The 21,683-nt window shown below is 40.2% G+C and overlaps 1 protein-coding gene across 4 annotated transcripts in view; it reads left to right on the forward strand.

Moving 5' to 3' along the window:
• The window catches only part of TBC1D8 (TBC1 domain family member 8), a 78,156-nt gene that overhangs the window by 8,696 nt on the left and 47,777 nt on the right, over nucleotides 1-21,683 (forward strand). For 2 of the 4 annotated variants that reach the window (XM_074964879.1, XM_074964865.1), the window contains exon 2: nucleotides 13,575-13,685. Coding sequence is in view for 3 of the 4 variants with exons in the window: in XM_074964865.1 (XP_074820966.1) it covers nucleotides 13,575-13,685 (111 nt within the window). In the remaining variant the exon portion in view is untranslated. Of the gene's footprint in view, nucleotides 1-13,574; nucleotides 13,731-17,862; nucleotides 18,243-21,683 lie in introns of those variants that run through there. The other 2 variants (XM_074964860.1, XM_074964872.1) reach the window with 2 other exon arrangements.

The following is a 21,683-nucleotide window of genomic DNA, read 5'->3' on the forward strand; positions in this document are numbered from 1 at the left end:
GTTGTTTTTCTTTTTCTTTTGGTTTGTTTTTTAAAGGCGGCATCAGATGTCGCTTAATACATTTTAGTGTGCACAAAGGCATGTAAGCCACCATGATAGTATGTGGTGTTTTCACTGCGCCTGTGCTTGAACAACTGTTTTGGGGTCCATTCTTTATTTACTCACTCTTCTTTCCAAACCATTTCTCCGTTCTTTCCAGGTTAATCTATCCAGAAAGTACAAATAAACCTAACACAGACAGCACAGCAGAAGAAAATATTTTGTTTCGATATATTCTTATTTCATTCCCAAAGAATTGAACTATAGGGTAGTCGTATGAAAGTACTAGTCTTTAATGTCTGTTTCTGTCATCAGTGTATTTGTATTGAACTTTGAACAGGTGTGTACATATGAGAAACATATAACCTGTACAGTCACTTAATCTGCATACTAGCAAAGTTCACTGATACAAGTTGGGTTTGCAGGTGATGTGGAAAACTGGCCCACTTTCATACAAGAGAAGGTGAGGGGAGATCTCTTAATCTGTTGATCACCCACTTTGTGTAGACTCGCAAGGGACCTGACACAGCAAAGTGCTTAACCGAATGCTTAACCCTGAACATGTGAGTAGTTCCCTTGACTTCAGTGGGACTACTCACATGATTAAGTGCTTTGCTGGATCAGGGACATAGGCAGGAAATCTGAAATGCGTTTTAGAAAGCATGTGTTTCAGGATGAAATTATCCACAAATTAACTTTTATCAAGATGTAATTCAGTAGCACTGGCTGATTCTGGGGTTCTATATACATATAACTGAAGAAATCCTTTTGTAGTAGATCACTTACATTGTTGCTCTGGAAAAGGTGGGAGCTGGTTGAACTTGAACTTAACTAAGATATGTGCTGGTATCTTTCTGTAGTCTCTGTAAAGAATCTGTGGTCTCCTTAGGTCAGGGGTAGGCAAACTATGGGTCGCATTCGGCCCGTGAGACCTTTTACTCCGGCCCTGGAGCTGCTGCCGGAGAGTGGGACTGGGGGCTTGCCCCGCTCCGCACATGCCGTGGCTCCCGGAAGCAGCAGCGTGTCCCCACTCTGGCTCCTATGCATAGGGGCAGCCAGGGGTCTCCACATGCTGCCCCCGCCCCAAGTGCCACTCTCTTACCACTTCAAAAGTTATTTCTCCTCCCTTGGTATCCTGCTGTTAATTGATTTATCTCATTAGACTGACATAACACTTGGTAAAGCAACCCACATCCTTTCATGTTTTGTACCTGTTCCTGTATCTTTTACTTCAGGCATCCGATGAAGTGGATTCTAGCCCATGAAATCTTATGCCCAAATAAATTTGTTAGTCTCTAAGGTGTCACAAGGACTCCTCATTTTTTTTTTCAGCTAGGAGAGAAGCTCATAGAGAGTTGCATCCCAGTGTAGGAGGAAGCAGACTATACACTGATGAAATTTTTCAGTTATAAATGGTTTTACTGGGTAAAAAATCATGGAGGATTGTGAGAAGCTGCAAAAGAGTGGAAATGCATTAGGGAATTTGGCAGTATCATTGAAGGTGACATTTAATTCTAAGTGTAAAGCAACACTGGTAAAAATAATCAGTATTTCTTATATACTGGTAGTCTCTGAATCTGTATGTTCCTTTAGGAAAGTAAACTTAGGGCAGGTCTACACTTAAAACCCTGCATCAGCGCGGCACAGCTGCGCTGCTGTAGCACTTAAGTGAGGATGCTCCTATGCTGATGGGGAAGTTTCTCCTGTCAGTGTAGTTAATTCACCTTCCTGAGAGGCAGTAGCTATGTCAACGGGAACAGCTCTCCTGTTGATGAAGTGCTGTCTACAACAGGGGTCTCAAACTCAATTTACCGTAGGGCCAGTGCCAGTCGTCAAATTCTCCCAGCGGGCCAATAATGTCACTGAAGAGGGTGTCCAGAAAAGAAAATGTTTATATTTTTTTATTTCGAATTTCTTAGAAATAATCAAACTGTCATACAACTTTATACAATTCTTCGCCTGCCAGAGAGTTTTTGTGTTTGCCAGACACCTGGCAACGCTTCAGTTCTGACAGTTTGTTGATATTTGGCTCAGTGACTGAGCTGTTGAAAACTTCAGGATTGCAGCAAGGTGTGCATCAGATAGTTGTGTTCAGTATTTTGATTTATTTATATTCATTGTGGGGAAAAAGTGACGCTGCCTCCATGGCTGATTCTTCCCGGGAACTAATGATGCTGCCTCCATGGCTGACTCGCCGGGTATCTCTGTCTCTCTCCCTCAGCCAGTGGGAGCTGCAGGGGCGGTGCCTGCCACAGACATTGCCGGCAGCGTGGTTGTATGCGCCTCTCCTCTGCGGGCAGCAGTGGGGAGGTTCTCGGGCCGCATATGGGCTGCGGGCCGGGACTTTGAGACCTCTGGTCTACAAGGTGGGCTAGGTAAGTATAACTATGTCGCTTAGGGTTGTGGATTTTTCACACCCTTGAGCAACGTAGTTACACCGATATAGGCCTGTAGTGTAGACCTGGCCTCAGAAGCTGTAGAAAATAGGTTTTGATCAATTCATAGCATTTGTTAAAGTGAATAAGATATTAGGGTGCATTTAAAAAAAATGCCATCCTGCAAAGCACCTGTTCTCAAATTGTGACCCACAGAGCACCTGCTGGTATTGCAGAGAGAGCTGGCTGGTCACAGGGTGCTGGCTCCCTTCTTTATTTCCAGTTGCCAAATTATTTACTGCATTTTGATTTAAAATAAAAAAGTGTCCATGCTAGAGTCTGATTCCTTTTCGAGAAACAAAAAATATAGTATAAGCAAAACTAAAGCCAGCAGCTGCTGTGCATCTTCAAGCCAAAAATAATCAACTATGATAAAGTCCAGTCCAAACAATATCCCCATCCCTCGCAAACATTGGCTCTTACCATGCCTGTTCCTCCCCCTGGGCAAATAATGAGGCGTTCAGCATACTCCAAGATTCAAGCTATTTCAGACCAAGGGAGTGAGTAGGCCGCAAAGTTGAGGTCCCGTCCTGGAAAACATCATTCTGTTAACAGCTTCTTATGCTGAGGGACTCCACATTAAATGTCCCCATTGATAGCAGCTGTTGCAGTATGGCTCAGGGAGAGGTCTCAAGAAGGGAGGTTCTAAGTCAGTTAGGGCTTCACAGGTCACAACCAAAGTCTTGGACTCAAATTGGGAATCGATATGTGGATGAGACTATAGTGTTAATAGGAGGGATTTAAGTTTATTAGGAACTGGGGAACCTATTGGGAAAGGAGAAGCTTCTAGAGGAAGGATGTGCTCCACTTATACCAAAATAGAACGAGATTGCTGATGTATTTAATTAAAGTCATGGGGGAGTTTTTAAACTAAGGGCTGGGGGAAAGCTGACAGGTGCGGAAGAGCATGTGGTTCAGACGGACACATGCCTAATGGGAGGATCTATTAACAGGGATTCTGTATATCCTAGTAAAGAGGATAGAAGTTGATAAAGTACAGGTAGGAGCCAAAGAGAAACAGTCAAATGAAAGAGTCCCGTTCAGTTACATCACATGAAGGCAGACAACTAAATAAAATTGACAAATTTTATAAGTGCTTGTACACAAATGCAAGATATCTAAATATAAGAAGAGTGAAATTTCGTGCCTGGTATTAGATGAAGATGATATTGATATGGGTATCACAGAAACTTGGGACGATTGTTGTTCAACATAGTCAATATGATCTGGAAAAAAGGGGTAAACCGTGAGGTTGCAAAGTTTGCTGATGATACACAATTATTCAAAATAGTTAAAACCAAAATTTACTGCAAAAAGTTACAGAGGGATCTCTCAAAACTGGATGACTGGTCAAGAAAAAGACAGATGAAATTCAGTGTTGATAAATACAAGATAATGCACACTGGAAAACATAATCCCAACTATACAGGCAAAATGTTTAAATTAGCTGTTACCACTCAAGAAAGTGATCTTGGAGTCATGCAAATTTATCTGAAAACATCTGCTCGATATGCAGGAGCAGTCAAAAAGGCTACCAGAATGTTAGCAACCATTAGTAAAGGGATAGATAATAAAGACAGAAAATATAATGCTACTATAGAAATCCATGGTACGGCCACATCTTGAATGCTGTGTGTAGTTCTGGTCTCCCCATCTCAAACAAAATATATTAGAAGTGGAAAAAGTACAAAGAAGGACCACAAAAATTATTAGGGGTATGGAATACCTTCCATAGAACAGGTGTTACAGTTATCATCACTACTCCCCCTCATAGGAGAAAACGATTCTTTCTAACCAATAGGCTATTCAATAACTTAGGTCAGGTTTACCCTACAAACTTACATCAGTATAACTACGTCGCTCAAGGGTGTGGATTTTTCACACCCCAGAGCGATGCAGTTACATCGACCTAACCCCCGATGTAGACTGAGCTGTGTCAATGGGAGGGCTTCTCCCATCACCATAGCTACTGCCTCTCATGGAGGTGGATTAACTCTGCCGCTGGGAGAAGCTCTCCTGTTGGCGTAGTAGCATCTTAACTGAAGTGTTACAGCAGCGCAGCTACAGCTCTTTAAGTGGAGACCTGCCTTTAGGCTTTAATCAAAATGTTTTTGTAGCCTTGTCCACAACTGGAAATCAGATATCCTATTTCTCTCCCTCCCTCTTATATTGTTCTTTAACTGTAACATCTTAAAAGGTCTCTCTTAAAAACGTGTTTTTCTTAAATTTTCCCCAAAGAAGGTGACGTCTCCACAAATGAATTTGGGCTGCAAATAACTTAAAGCATGGAATCACATGCATAAATAAGTCTCAGTCCTCAACAAAGGCTGTAATATGAAGGCCCAGTTTCTCAGCTGGGCCAAACCAACAAACATTTTGTATTTTTGATGTGTGCATGTGGCATTATCTATTTGCTCTGCCTGCTCTAATCTTATGAGCTCGCAGGTTACAAAGCAAAATGGAACTAGCAAACAGAGTGGAGGAGCAGCGCATTATGCATACACACACATACTACAGTGATGTGTGTTTTTAAATGCCTTGAAAGCCATGAATGCACCTGCAAATCAAAACAGAAGTTTCAGGTCTAATATTTAGCTTACCAGCATGGATTGTATCTGTTTAAAGTGTGAACATCAGCCCCTTTAACACTGAAAATCACTAACTAGCTAAAATGAGATTGGAATAAATATAGAGGGAATGTGTTTTTGTTTCTGTTGTGTCGTAGTGGACACACTGTGCAGAACAACAAGATGGGTAATTTCTAAAGGATTTTTTGTGGTTACTAGAATTATGTAATACTATAGTGCTCCTAATAACTTTGTGGGGGCATTATATGGCACCAACAAAATGTGTGAGAGATTCTTTTTGGACAGTATTCAACAGAATTTATATTGTGATGATTTAGGGGACTATCAAAAGGCAGCATATATGTCCCACATATTTATTAGGTACATTAATTTTAGGCTGGAAACAGTTTTTCTAGACTTGTAGTGTGACAGAGCCTTTAGCTCTGTGGACTTTAGAACCAACATGGATAGCAACCTTATCTTAGTATATCTTAGGCTGCAGTCATGTTGACTCCTGTTAAATAAATGTGACAACCCTCTGCAAGAAATATGTGGATAAAAGCATACTTGGAAAAATGGCCTGAGGAGAAGAGGGGGTCATGATAAATATTTGTTCTTTCATAACACATTAGGAGAAGTACGCTGTGGGTTTTTAGGAAGTGGGGAAGCATGTGCATACTTCTGCTCCTTCCTCCTCCCCCTTCCTATATCACGTCTTTTTCACTCTCCTACAGCACTCCTATGACAGCAGACCCCATGATCGTATCTTGAATTTCCAGGGATATTAGCATATGAAACAAATGGGTAGCTAAACCTCAGAGTAATATCAACCCACAGAAAACATTGAAGAAAACTTGTGAAATAATACCATTAAAAGTAAAAACTTAGCTGGCTGGGATATGATAACTTCCAACTTCACAAAGAACATGATGCTGGACACTCAGTTTAAGAAGTAACACAAACAATTGTAATTTCAGTTCACTTTTACATGGTGAAAAAGTAATTTAAGGCACTGACTTGTTGCCTAGGCGTTGAAGGGCCTGATCCTGCAAACACACATGAAAGTAATCCCACTGACTTCAGTGGGATTACTCTTGTGTAATGTATTACACACGCATAAACGTTTGCCACATCAGGCCCTTAGTACTGAAATCTAGCTGCGTGAGCTTTTTTCAAATGTGGTAAAACCAGCATCGTCACCAAGGAATTTTTTGTTTTGTTTTTTGTTACAGCAGGGTTAGTGTACTATTAATTTATCTTTTCCCCCCCTTTAAATACCTTTCCTTGCTATCGGTATAAACTCTGAGTTGAATTGAGAAAGCTAGTAAGAAATACACCACTGTGTGTGTGTCCTGTTGGCTTGAAACCTGCCCTATCTGTACCCTGTGCAATCTCGGTGAAATCAACATATGTTTGTATGAGATGTAAACTAGGATAGAATTTATCTGCTAGTCTTTAGCTGTCTGTGTAACCAAAAATTTTCCTGATATTACAGAGCTATAAAGCAGAAGTTCCTCAGTGAAATGTGAGTGAAAGCAGGAATCTGTTAAACATCACTGCTGCATGACTAAAACATTTAGAACTGCTGCAAGCAAAATCAGAGTGTCATGTTGTACTGGTTCTAGGAAGAACTTGATGCCAATTTTGGTGCTAAGTTTTCCTTGTTTTGATGTTCCCTAGCCTGCTATACCAAACACCTGTTCACCAGAACAGAGATCTTTGCCTATATTTAACCCACAAGGATGAGGGCCAGATACTGAGCTACATCAGAAATTAGCTCAGTGCAGATCAGCAGTAGGGGGATGCAAAGGTGCTTTAAGTTGCCTTTATGCTGCTACCTGTCCTGGAGTTGGACCAGCCTTAGACAGCTCCAGTTAGTTATGTCTGTCTGTGAGCCCAGTGGAATGTTCTGATAGCTGGAACACAGCAGTTGAACTCGGCAGTTTCCATCCATGTGCCTCACTTGTGCTAAGAGGTTCAGAAGGGTGGTGTAGAGCTGGTAAGAAAATAAGAATGGCCATACTGGGTCAGACCAATGGTCCATCTGGCCCAGGATCCTGTCTTCTGACACTGGCCGGTACCAGATGCTTCAGAGGGAATCAACAGAACAGGGCAGTTGTTATAGCTCTACCCCATCCAGGGATTCCCCTTTTGCAGGTTGAATCCTCAGGGAGAGGCCACTTAAGCTACCTGTAAAACAGCCAGAGCATAAGGGAAAAATTGGGGTCTCTGAGTTGGAAGGTTTGGGTTTTCTTCCTGGCTCTGCTGAGCTCTTCTGTGATAACAGGAAAGTTGCTTAACCACTTTGCCCATCTGTAGCATACAGGTAGCTGCCAACCTCACAGGGTATTGTAACTTTCTAATTTGCTGTTTGCAAAGTGCATTGAGCTGTTCAGATGTTACTTTGCAACAAAAATACTCAGATATATTGTTTGAGGGAACTAGGGGTGAATAATACTTAATTCCATTCAGAAGTTATGTCATTGTCCATTTTTATTTCTAAAAGTTTTAGATAAGACATAACTTCTGTATTTTCTTGGTGTGATTTTTTTTTCCCCCCATGGATTACTTCTTGCCCAAAGTCTCATATCTGTCGTCTGGGATGTAGAGCAGAAAGTGTTTCTCACAACCATTAGCTGTCATCCTGAATTGGAACCTCACTCCATGTTGCAACAGATGGAAGCACCCTGTTTCAATTCAGTGTATTTATTACTCTTTTGTGTAAAAGCATTTTGTTTTTACCTGACCACTCGTTTTGCTCCCATATTCCTGTTTTGATTATGCTTATAAGCTTCTGGATGAGAGAGGATATGAGAGGCAGGGATGGCACATGGTACTAAAATGCTTAATGAGCTATTGAGTATTGATATATCGGGGCAAAGTAATGTGACAGGAGAGCTAGAATTTTACAGCAAGCTTGGGCCTCTCTTCTTGTAAACTCTTGAATCTAGAATCTGCTGCTAGACTAGTTAAAATGTTCAAAAGCGCCTGAGGGGTATGACGACACAGCAATCAGGAGGAGTAATTACAGCATGTGTAGGCATACCTGAGCTAACTGTAATCGAGCTATCTCGATAGAAAGAGCAGTGTAGCTGCAGCAGCCTGAGTTAGCTGCCCAGGTGTATATCCAGCGTCCTAGAGAGGATTGTACTGAGTGGCTAGTCCAGGGGCGCTGGAACAGTGTGTATAGTGGGGGTGCTGACAGCCATTAAACCAAACTGTAAACCCTGTATATGATGGAAACTTTAAGCCAGGGGGTGTGGCAGCACCCCTAGATCCAGCACCTATGGGTTAGTCCATGCTGATGTGGTTACACTGCTATTTTTTAGGCCATGTCTACGCTTACCAGGATCAACGCTGCGGTGATCAATGCAGCAGGGGTCAATTTAGCAGGTCTAGTGAAGACTTGCTAAATCAACTGCAGAACGCTCTCCAGTACTCTGGTAAGGTAAGTTGACGGGAGAGCATCTCCCATTGACGCAGAGCGGTGTAGACACTGCAGTAAGTCGACCTGGGCTACGTTGACTCCAGTTACGCTATTCACATAGCTGGAGAAGTGTAACTTAGGTCAACTTACCGCGGTACTGCAGACAAGGCCTTAGTGAGCTAACTCAATCAAAACTAGCTTGGGTATGCCTACACTTGCTGCAATCCCACTTTCTAGTCGTAGTGTAGAAACACCCTAAGTGACTTTTTCAAAAGTGGCTTGAGCTTTTAGGCTCCTAGTCCTGTTGACTTTCAAAAAACTCTTAGGATCCTATCTGCCCAGGCCACTTTTGTAAATGGGGACATAAGCACTTTTGAAAACTTTACCTTAGTTTTACCTAAAGACTTGTTAGGTGCAGTGCCGATGGGCAGAGAGAGCCTTTTGTTCTGTAAAGGGGGATCTTTGGATCAGGTGCTACCTGACCTGTCTTAATTAATTACATCTTAGGCTACTTCCCCAAAATCTTGAATTGACAGATGGAAAGAATCAATATTTTTCACAAACCCAGATTTCAAAGTGTCTAATTTTGAGTCCAGCTTTAATTTTCTAACATCCAGTCTCTCAAAGTTTAGTGGAATTCTTCAAATATCATATGGATAATTCACACCAATTTAGAGAAATCTGCATTCCTGAGAGTTTGAATAAATACGTTTTAAATAGAAATCGGTGTTTTTCAGGTGGCTTTACTGTAATTGGTCCTTTTCTAGACTGTAGCTGTATGTTGTGGTACTCAAAGCACAGAGTCATACATTGCAATTTGTGATATCGTCTTCTCTTTGAGGTTTCAGGTAAATACAGATTAAGCTCAGATGGTGGATCCTACTTCTGCAAGTTTATTTGATAACCAGAAAGGTATCTCTTTAATTTTCTCCCCAGACAAAACAAAACAAAAAACAAATGGGTGCACAGCTGTGTTACACACAGGGTTGGAATTAGCGTGAATAAGAAGGCCTAATCATACAGCTGTGTAGCGTGCTGCTTCCAGGCTGATTAGATTACACTATGATCTTGGTAAAGCAAAGACCCTGCCTGTCTGTCACCGGATCTGAAAATAGTGCTTCAGTCTCCTGCTAGCTTGTCCTTGGATTCATTTATTGATTGAACTGGTATGCATAAAATAATGTGAACTCTCTAAAATGGATTTCAGGGTAGAAACTTTTATTGTAATTCTGATTTAGTTGTACTTTCCATATAAGGTGTAACTTTACAGTGTTTGATTTGCACTATTTGGGTTGTGTTAAATGTGCATAAAGATAGACCTCTGAAATGTAACTAAACAAAAATTGTAGTTAAAATCCATGATCCACAGTAAGAGTGCAAATTTTGTTTTAGAGAGCTGTTTGTTTCCATAAGAATACAAGTTAAACACTTGCTTTGAAATCCCATGTCCAGGGAAAGTGTTTGTTATTGAGCACAAACTGATTTTAGAGCAGAAAAGCAATTTTCTTCCCTCCTCTTCCCCCAGCCTTGTCTGATGTCCACATTGGACTCGGAGCTTCCCCTAGCATTTCAACATTCTTTGTAATCGTGATAAAATCATGAAAAGACTTGTGATGTTCATGAGATGATCTCTTTCTGGACTCTGAAGTCTTACTAGAAAACCTGTGGCTGCAGCTTTCTGTAGTGCAGTAAAAAATCAAATGCATTTTATTCTCGGTGGCTTTATTTTTCCCTCCTGAAATGGTTTTGCATTGTTTGAAGCTGAAAAATTGAAATAGAGAGCTTGGTAGTATTATTGTTTAAAAGAATGCAATGAACTTGAAAATCATATTTACTTCTGAAATTTTTGTTCCATACATGGTATCAAGAAAGACCTATGATTACTAGAATAAAGTTAGTAAAACATGTTTTTCTTTTTTTTTCTAGTTTGTTTTATTTGATAGGCTTGTATGGACAGTAAGATTTGCTTTTCCCTGTAAAAGTCAATCAGTTTCTTCATGGTTAAGAAGACCCTTAAACATCAACGGGGAGTGGTGTGTGTGTGTCTGTATAATATGTAGGAAAAATAATATAAGGACTGTTTTAAAGGGTGCTCTATCAGAAACATAAAAAAAAAAATCTGAAGAAAAAGTTGATTTTAAAATTCAAATTGTGTCCCTTTAGAAAGTTCTTTTGTTTGCATGCTTTTATTGGTTCATTCAGCAGGAAGCACTGTGCAGTTGTTGTATGTTACAAGTATTAAGCGGAGTTCAGAGTTTATATGATAGGAAAAAACACTTGGAAAGCAGCACCATTTGAATAATTTAAGTAGCTTTCGTCCTTTCTTTAATTTTAAACTTTGTACTCCATCTTCACCAGGTTCATGTACAAGTTTTGGCTAACTTGCATAGTTTTTATAGCATTCACTGATTTAATTATTGAAAGATCTATTTTTGGAGCTTGTTCAGTTAAATTTCAACCTATGCCATTGCTGTAGCACCTCAAAAATAGACGTGCTAAAGTATAGTAATGAGGCTACCTCAGAAAGATTATTGTTATGCTTTTATGTCAAATGAGGAAATTGTTTTAGCCTGCACTAAATACTTAATATTTTTCTCTCTTGAAGAAAATAATCAAAATACAGGTGTGAAACGTGCATAAATTGCTTATTCTGCATCACTGGTGCACCTTTGTTTTACTGCCCTGGAATCAGCAGCAGATATGTGAGATCAGAAATCTAGACAACATTCTTACTTGTAAAACTAGAAAGCACCTTCCATCCTATCCAAATTGAAAATAGATTGGGGCCTAATCTAAATCCCACATAAGTGTATGAGAGTCTTTCCATAGACACTAATGGAAGTTCAGTCAGGCTCCTAATGTATGATATTAATTATGAAAATACAAAACTAACTGAAGAGGGAGACTTCAGCTATATATTCCAATGACTCATCATTGGAGTTTGTGAATGAACCTGGCAAAGATCTTTTTTTAAAATATAATATATTAAAAGGATTCATCTTAGTTTTGGCTTCTCAGTATTTTGTTTTTATAATATTTAAACTGTGGCTAACCTAGCCAGTCTGGGGAGTGAGTGATATTTATTATTTTCCTTTATTGGAAACTTAGTGAACATTATGGAACTGGTAAGCAGAAGTACAGAGTGAAAAGAGGAATTGGCTGCTGTGATCAATCATTCAGGGACAGAAAAGGGAATTTAATTTGCACAAACTGAGAAACAAGATAAGTGCCCTTCATTTTTCATGTACTGACATGGCTTCATTATATGGGTGCATTTCTTGTATTCTCTAAAAATAATCATATTTTACAAGTCTGACCTTTTATCAGGATTTTCAGAAGTGCTTGGTCTAACTTTTGCCAGTGACTTAAATGGGGCCTAGGTGAGGCCTAAACTAAACGCTTTTAAAAATCCCAACTCATAAGTTTATTATCAGGATGAAAAAATTAGTCTGGGCTGTTTCTTCCTTTGTTAATCACCTGGTCTTCAATATTTTGAAACTTGCAGGCTAGACTGTGCTATGCCGTTGCCCTACAGCTTCCTCTGGTGACTGGATGCAGACTCATAGGGTGCTTCTAATTGTATTATTGTTGTTGGCAAAATACAGAATTTTAAGACCATCTTACAGAATTAGAACTTTTTATGAGGCAACAGGGGAATGCACATTTTAAGTGCTCATCTTTTGTAGTTGGAGGAATTTTGATTTTTTTTTTCCTGATTGTTTTTCCTGTCATAGTTGGTGACGGTTTGGTACTTTCTTTGTGTTTATATTTTCACCTGCCAATTCATGACTCCAGTTCAAACAGCTGGCAATAATATGCTAAGACTTGTTTTACTCAGGAGCCAATTATTATGGAATAGACTCTGAGACACAATGCATTTGAGTCTGTTCTAAATAATACATGTTTATGTATTCTAACCATAGCTTAATGACAGGTTTCAGAGTAACAGCCATGTTAGTCTGTATTCGCAAAAAGAAAAGGTGTACTTGTGGCACCTTAGAGACGAACCAATTTATTTGAGCATAAGCTTTCGTGAGCTACAGCTCACTTCATCGGATGCATACTGTGGAAAGTGTAGAAGATCTTTTTATATACACACAAGCATGAAAAAATACCTCCTCCCACCCCACTCTCCTGCTGGTAATAGCTTATCTAAAGTGGCCACTCTCCTTACAATGTGCATGATAATCAAGGTGGGCCATTTCCAGCACAAATCCAGGGTTTAACAAGAACGTCTGAGGAGGGGGAGGGGGTAGGAAAAAACAAGGGGAAATAGGTTACCTTCCATAATGACTTAGCCACTCCCAGTCTCTATTCAAGCCTAAGTTAATTGTATCCAATTTGCAAATGAATTCCAATTCAACAGTTTCTCGCTGGAGTCTGGATTTGAAGTTTTTTTGTTGTAATATAGCAACTTTCATATCCAGACTCCAACGAGAAACTGTTGAATTGGAATTCATTTGCAAATTGGATACAATTAACTTAGGTTTGAATAGAGACTGGGAGTGGCTAAGTCATTATGGAAGGTAACCTATTTCCCCTTGTTTTTTCCTACCCCCTCCCCCCCCCAGACGTTCTTGTTAAACCCTGGATTTGTGCTGGAAATGGCCCACCTTGATTATCATACACATTGTAAGGAGAGTGGTCACTTTAGATAAGCTATTACCAGCAGGAGAGTGGGGTGGGAGGAGGTATTTTTTCATGCTTTGTGTGTATATAAAAAGATCTTCTACACTTTCCACAGTATGCATCTGATGAAGTCAGCTGTAGCTCACGAAAGCTTATGCTCAAATAAACTGGTGCCACAAGTACTCCTTTTCTTAACCATAGCTTAAGTTTCAAAGCTTCTGTTAGTCTTATGTATATATGGCATAATAAACCAACTAGAAGCATAAAAACTTGGTCTTCCTGGTCCTCTAGTCCCTGGTGCATTTGAACACCTCTCCATTTTACAAGCCAATATTGGAGAGCTTTGTTATAATTTTGTTCTGTGCTTAATCTGAGGGTCTTAAACATGAATAGGTCTAATAGTGATAAACTAGTCTCAGTGAGAGTTGGTGCTGCTGTTGTTAAAACATGTCATTCTCCTTTTCTGTGTGTGTTCAGGTCGTTTGGTGGGTGCCCTGGATGCAGTGCTAGATTCTAATGCACGTGTTGCTCCATTTCGAATTTTACTTCAAGTTCCAGGATCACCAGTTTACTCTGCCATAGCATGTGGTGAGTTATTGAATGGATCAGAAGTTTACTGGGCCATAGCCGCTGGTGAGTTACATACCAATTAAAAAAAATCCCCAAAGCTAAATTCTGAGCATGCTCAGTATCTGCATGTCCAAGAAGCTGAAGGTAACCAAAATTAGTAACCTCGTGTGTGTGTAAAGGCTACCGGCTGTGACTTGTTTAACAACTAAGATACTTATTGGTTATATTTCAAGGTATTAATAACATAAGGGAATGTTTTCTTCTGTTAAGCAAGAACAAAAAATCTGGCTGTTGCTGCCTTCCAATTTTTCTGTCTGTTACAAAATGTTGTCATTCCATTCACATATTTATCATTTCAGATAGTAGCCTGTGCAGGACACTTGCAGCAGGAGGCTTTTTGGTCTGGTCTGTCTTCAACACGTGTATCAGTAGTTAATTTTTACCTGCAGTTTATTTAAAAAAAAAAAAGTCTCCCAGCTCCTCTATAACAATAAAATCTCATGAAAGAAATGATTTTAAAAAATACGAAATGTTTTTAAATAATAAATGTTTTAAAGTATCATAGTGCTAGGTGACCCATAAGAATAGTGCACTCTGAAGACTTGAATTTGCTAGTCTTTAAACTAATTCTTAATGCAGTGTTTCCCATGCTTTTCAAAGCTGAACACCCGTTTAGAAAAATAAACCAGTTGTAAATCATAGCAACCCTGCTATGTGGTGTTTAAAGCCTACCAATTTTAATGTATGCATTTTTATACACTTTCTGTGCTCTCCTGGCTAGTCCTTCATTCTTCCTCCTGTTTTGGAAAATGCTGGTGTAGATCTTCATAATATATTTCCTCTCCTTTTTTTTTTCACGGATTGAGCAGTGAAATAGTTAACAATGTTGACATTTAAAATATCACTAATGGTGTTAGATTTAGTATTCATTGAAATTAGTGAGGCAGTTCACACATTAGACTTGTTGTTTATGGCTTACTGAAAACTCTGGTAGATGTCGCTTCATCAGCTGCACACATTTCACGTTTTGAAGGTGCATGCGTGTGTGCTCTCCCTTGTATCCCCTTGAGGAGGTGCTCCATGCACTGGAGAACACTACCCTATGGATGCCTGTCTGTACCTCAAAACCACTGTATGATTTTTAGTGTATTTTGAAGATACGAAACTGGAGCGAAGGGCAGTAGGTCAGGATTGATGTGCATTGTTACATTTGTTTGGGGAAGCTTGCAGAGAGTCTTTTTCTCCATGTTATTTTTGGCTATGGTTAGCTGCTACCGTTTCCTCATTTTCATAATTGCTGTTGATTTGGTACTCTTTTTTTTTTTCTTTATTTGAAAGGTAAGAACACACCACTAAAGAGAGAATGTTTTGTGAAGAGAATACTTCATGCTCTTAAATATTGCTCTTGTAATGAAGAAAATGAGTTTTGCATTTTAAAATGCAAATCAATGTTCATCTCAAAGAATGCTTAGGTCCCTTTCTCAGTAACATATAGGTAATACCTCTCTCTCGGGTTGATCATTACTCTACTCGATGCAGATTTCTTCAGCCTGCTAGGACAGCTGTTTTTTTTTTCCCCCCCACTTAAAGGGGAACCACTTGTTTGACTGGAATGGTTAAGATTTTTTGTATAGGTTATAGAAGTTTTAGAAAGCCTTTAACAAATAACTCTTTAAGATCTTGAATTGCCACCCTTCTCCAAATGGATTTACAAGATGTATTGTTGTAAGTAACAGTTAATTTTTTCAAGACAGTAGAAGATAATTCTGGTTGTATAGATCAATATTGCATTAATCTATACTATGGATTCAATAGCAGAGGGGGAGCTAACCAGTTGATTGCACTGAATGCAGCATAAATGATTGCCTGCCTTGCGTGCATTCAGTGCAAGCAGCCCATGGCTATCAGAGACCAAGTAAATCTCTTGACACCAGAGTTGCTGAGCTGGAGGAGCTAAGGGAGACAGAGATGTACATAGACAAGACTTTCCGGGACACAGTAGAGCGGTCCCACTCCCAGTCTGACAGCCTCTATGGTGTTGAGGAGGATGAAAGTCTCCGGAAAGGAAAACATCAAGCTGGAGTGGAGAGAAACAGTCACATAGTTGGGACATCCTCGCAGATGATGCCATGGTATCCTCTTGCACTGAGGATCCCCCTCTGAGGGAGGTGACTTTTTAGGAACAGACAGATGATAGTAGTGGGGGATTTGATTATTAGAAATATAGGTAGTTGGGTTTGTGATGCTTGGGAGAATCCATGGTGAATTGCCTGCTGGGTGCAAAGGTTGTGGATCTCTCAAGACATCTAGATAGATTTATGCGTAGTGCTGGGGAGGAGCCGGTGGTCATGGTACATGTATGTACCAGTGACATAGGGAGGGATAGGAGAGAGGTCCTGGAGGCCAAATTTAGGCTGTTACTTAAAAGATTTAAGTCCAGAACCTCCATGGTAGCATTCTCTGAAATGCTTCCAGTTCCATGTTCAGGACAATTAGACAAGCAGAACTGCAGGGTCTCAATGCATGGATGAGACAATGGTATTAGGGAGGAGGTTTTAGGTTTATTAGGAACTGGAGATCCTTTTGGAAGGGGAGGAGCATATACAGAAAGGATGGGCTCCATCTAAACTAAAACGGAACAGGATTGCTGGCATGTAAAAGTAAAAAAGTTGTAGAGGAGTTTTTAAACTAAGAGCAGGTGGGACAGTCAACAGGTACAGAGGAGCACATGGTTCAGATAAATACTTCCCTTAGGGGAAGATCTATTAACAGGGATTCTCTCTGTCCTAGTAAAGAGGAGTGGATAGAAGTTGATAAAGTACAAGCAGGAGCTGAAGAAAAACAATCAAATGAAAAAGAGTCCCATTCAATTACATCACACAAAGGCAGACAGCTAAATATTGACAAATTTTATAAGTACTTATATACAAGTGATAGAAGTCTAAATACTAAGATGGGTGAACTTGAGTGCCTGATATTAAATGAGGATAATGATATAATAGGCATCACAGAAACTTGGTGGAATGATGATAATCAATGGGACACAGTAGTACGAGGACACAAAATACATAGGAATGATAGAGTAGGTCATGCTGGTGGGAGAGTGGTACTATATGTGAACGAAAGCAGAGTCAAATAAGATGAAAATCTGAAATGCGTGAAACTGTACCAAAGAATCTCTATGGATGGAAATTCCATGCTTGAACAAGAAGAATATAGCAGTAGGAATATGGTACCAACTACCTGACCAGGGTGGTGATGGTGATTGTGAAATGGTCAGGGAGATTAGAGAGACTACAAACAAAGAAAACCCAATAATAATGGGAGATTTCAATTAATCTCATATTGACTGGGTATTTCACCTCAGGACGGAATCCAGAGATAAAATTTCTAGACACCATTAATGACTGATTCATGGAGAAGCTAGTCCTGGAATCCACAAGGGGAGAGGCAATTCTTGATTTATTCCTAAGTGGCCCACAGGATCTGGTCTAAGAGGTGAATATAGCTGAACTGCTTGGTAATAGTGACCATAATGTAATTAAATTTAACATCTTTGTGTGAGGGGAAAATGCCACAGTAGCATTTAACTTGAAAAAGGGGAACTACACAAAAATGAGGAAGCTAGTTAAATTGAAATTAAAAGGAATAGTGACATGATAGTGGCTCAGATTAAATGTATACCCCAAATAAAAAAATAATTAGAGGACCAAAAAAATGCCACCATGGCTCAACAGAATAAAAGAGGTGGTTAGAGGCAAAAAGACATCCTTTAAAAATTGGAATTCCGATCCTCGTGAGGAAAATAAAAAGGAGCATAAATTCTGATAAGTCTAGTGCAAAAAATAGAATTAGGCAGGTCAAAAAAGCATTTGAAGAGCAAACTAGCAAAAGAGGCAAAACTTACACCAAATTTTTTTTAACGACATCAGAAGCAGGAAGACTGCCAATCAGTTAGTGGGGCCACTGGATGCTAAAGGAATAATTAAGGAAGACAAGGCTGTTGCAGAGAAGCTAAATTAATTCTTTGCATTGGTTTTTACTACTGTTGTCAGACACACAGTTGAACACGATTTGTTGGGGAAGAGTCAACACTGCTTTTGTAAAGGGAAATCATGCCTCACCAATCTATTAGAATTCTTTGAGGGGGTCAGCAAAAGGATAATTCAATTGATATAGTGTAATTGGACTTTCAGAAAGCTTTTGACAAGATTCTCACCAAAGGCTCTTAAGCAAAGTAAGGAGTTTTGGGATATGAGGGAAGGTCCTCTCATGGATCAGTAACTGGTTAAAAGACAGGAAACAAAGGGTAGGAATAAATGGTCAGTTTTCAGAATGGAGAGAGGTAAATAGCAGGGTCCCCTAAGGATCTGAACTGGGACCAGTGCTTTTCAACATATTAATAAATGATCTAGAAAAAGGGGTTAATGGTGAGGTGGCAAAGTTTGCAGACGATACAAAATTACTCATAATAGTTACATCCAAAGCTGACTGGGAAGAGTTGCAAAGGGATCTCACAAAACTGGATGACTGGTCAAGAAAATGGCAGATGGGGAAATTCAACGTTGATAAATGGTAAGTCATGCACGTTGGAAAACATAATCCTAACTATACTTATTAAATGATGGGATTTAAATTCGCTGTTACCACTCAAGAAAGAGATCTGGGAGTCGTGGATAGTTCTCTGAAAACATCTGCTCAGTGTGCAGCAGCAGTCAAAAATGCTAACAGAATGTTAGGAACCATTAGTAAAGGGGTAGATAATAAGTCAGGAAATATCATCATGCCACTTTAGAAATCTATAGTATGCACACACCTTGAATGCTGTGTGAAGTTCTGGTTGCCCCATCTGAAAAAAGATACATTAGAATTGGAAAAGCTACAGAGAAGGGCAACAAAAATGGTTCGGGGTATGGAACAGTTTCCAGATGAGAAGAGATTAAAAAGCCTGGGACTGTTCAGCTTGGAAAAGAGACGACTAAGGGAGGAGATGAGAGAGGCCTGTAAAATCAGGATTGGTGTGGACAAAATGAATAAGGACGTGTTATTTACCCTTTCACATAACACAAGCAGCAGGGGTCACCCAATGAAATTAATAGGCAGCAAGTTTAAAACAAAAAGAAGTATTTCTTCGCACAAAGCACAGTCATCCTATGGAGCTCATTGCTAGGGAATGTTGTGAAGGCCAAAAATATAACTGGGTTGAAAAAATAATTAGGTAAGTTCATGGAGGATAGGTTGATCAATGCGTATTAGCCAAGATGGCTAAGCCTCTGACTGCTTGATACTGGGACTGGACGACAGGGGATGGATCACTTGATGATTGGCCTGTTCTGTTCATTCCCTCTGAAGCATCTGGCATTGGCCATTATCAGAAGGCAGGATACTGGACTCGATGGATTATTGGTGTGACATAGTATGGCCATTCTTATATTTCTTATGTGTCTTTTGTAGTCAAAGCATGTTTGCAATTTTATGCACACAAAATTCATAAAGACATTAAGAACAATAAAAATTTAACCTGCTTCTGACTAATAATCCTCTTGTTATGCAGTGTTGCCTTCAGCATCTGGGAAAGAAGCAGGCTTCCTGCTAGGGCTGGCAATACCAGTCAGTAACACAGCAGAACCCGACTCTCTTTAGCACAGTGTTTGAAGTTCTCCAAGCTGCCTCTTCCATTGTGGTTCTTTGCTTATCCTCGTTCCCCAAAACTGATACCTGAATTTATTTAGGGAAGGGCCTGGGGAAAAGCTGCTGAGACTCTTCCCCTGTAAGTTCCCACAAAGCCGAAACCTTGGAGCAGGAAAGCAGGGTTAGGGTTCTACTGTAGCAATGGGGGGAATCTGCTTATTAATTTCTCCCTGTACTAGTGAGATGCTGGAGGGGCTTTCAAGGTTCCCTTCAACAATCCAAAGATTGTTCTGGACTGAAGGGGGTTACAGGCAGTTTCTACTGCAGTAAAAGTTGGAATGCAGCCAAGGAGCAGCTCCTGTGCCTCCTAGCAATCCCCATGAGAGTACATAATTTTGTGTTGCCCCCACATTGCCGGATAGTTAACATAGTGTTGAAAAATGGAATATTAATTATTAACAGTCCGCTTAGAAATGGTCTGTGGGCTTAAATGCTAGCTTTCACACGAAGACATGTTCTCTGCCTTTTCAGAGCATTTACAATATATACTTACAAAATAAGATGGACAAATTCAAGACAAGGTGGATGAGGGTAATATCTTTTATTGGAGGAACTTCTGTTGGTGAGAGAGACAAGTTTGCAAGCTACACAGAGCTCTTCTTCGGGTCTGGAAAAAGTAATCAGAGTGTCACTGCTAATTACAATGTGGGACAGATTGTCCTGTGACCGCAGAGGTGTCAGTTGCCCCTTCATTTTAACTGGTCTCCTGCAACATGTGTTAACCCTTTATGCTTAACAATCTGTCTCACCTTGTATTTAGCTGTGACACTCTGCTTACTTTTTCAGACCTGAAGAAGAGCTCTGTGTAGCTTAAAAGCTTGTCTCTCTAACCAACAGAAGTTGCTCCAATAAAATAAATTACCTTACCCACCTTGTCTCTCTGATATCCTGGCACCAACCCAGCTACAGCAGTGCTGCAGAAAATACCAGGAAAGACACATGAAGACAGTTCAGGTCAGGGTGGGTGTGGGGATTATTGAAAAAGTGGGTTCGGAGGAGAGAAGAAGAGGAGTGAGAGGGCGCTTGGCAAATGGGGACAAGAGACTCTAGGCATAGGGCAGAATTAATTAAAAAAAAAAAGCCATGAAGCAGAGTGAGAAGAGTAGATGACAGGAGGAGTAAGGCAAAAGGATTGGGAAGAGCATAGGGGGCATGAGAAGGAATGAGGGTAGCCAGGGAATGGGTGAGTAAGGCCATGTCTACACTACCACTTATGTCGGCAAAACTTACGTTGCTCAATGTTATAAATAAAGAACACACCCCTGAGCTACCAAAGTTTCCCTGGCATAAGTGGTAGTATGTATAGCACCATGTCGGCAGAAGAGCTTTTCCTGCTGACAGAGCTGCCACTGCTCGTGTGGGGTGGTTTAATTATGTCGACGGGAGAGCTCTCTCCTGTTGGCATAGAGCGGCTACACAAGAGATCTTAACAGCAGTGCAGCTGCTTCAGCACAGCTGTGCCGCTGTAAGGTCCGTCGTGTAGACGGAGTCTTAGATCATGTTGTATTTGAAGGCAAGGAGCTTGAATGTAGGGAGTAAGAGATGGGGAGCTCATGGAGTAGAGGGAGTCACAAAGTGGTGAGGTGACATGGTTCAAGACGAGGAAGATAACTTGGGCAGCATTTTGAACAGAATGAGTGGGTAGATGGTAAGGCAGAGAGAAGATTTACAGCAGTATGGGTGAGAGATGACCAGTGCTTGGACAAGGTGTCTAGCAAAAAGGAAAATAGGGCAACTGCTATGGAATACTCCTCATTCCAGACTGCACACACAAAGGCAGACTGCTGATTCATCCCCATCGTGTTTACCCTCTGTCTTCATTGTCCAGGCTTAAAAGTTCAATTTAATAAATTGTCATTTTATATTAAAACAGCTCCTATGAAACAGTAGGTCTAGTATTCTTAATTAATATCCTACAGTGTGTGGTCCTCCTAATTGTAAGCAAAGGCCATCTAAATGGCTGTCTTCTTTCTTCATGATTTCTTCTATTTTTTTTTTTTGCCTTGATTAATGATATTTATGAAGTTCCATCGCAAGACCTTCCTGTTGAGGAAGTTAAATCTTGGAAAGTTTCCCTGCCAGTTGGCATTCCTTGTGGGAAACCTAGCAGAGGAAGGTGGAAAATGTTTAGCTAAATTTATCATCTCTGCCGTGTGAGGCGACATGCAGTGTCTTTGATGTTTACAGATCTCAGGTTTTGTGATAATGAGATTTGTACTTGAATTTTCTTTTTCTTCCTCCATGCTCTGCTCTTTTTGTTCACTGTCGCCTCTCTTCCCAGCAGGGCACTGAAAAGAGCACATCATGTCTTCTTTACATATAGGC

Source organism: Natator depressus, chromosome 1 (genome assembly GCF_965152275.1).
Source record: "Natator depressus isolate rNatDep1 chromosome 1, rNatDep2.hap1, whole genome shotgun sequence".
Taxonomy (NCBI): Eukaryota; Metazoa; Chordata; order Testudines; family Cheloniidae; genus Natator; species Natator depressus.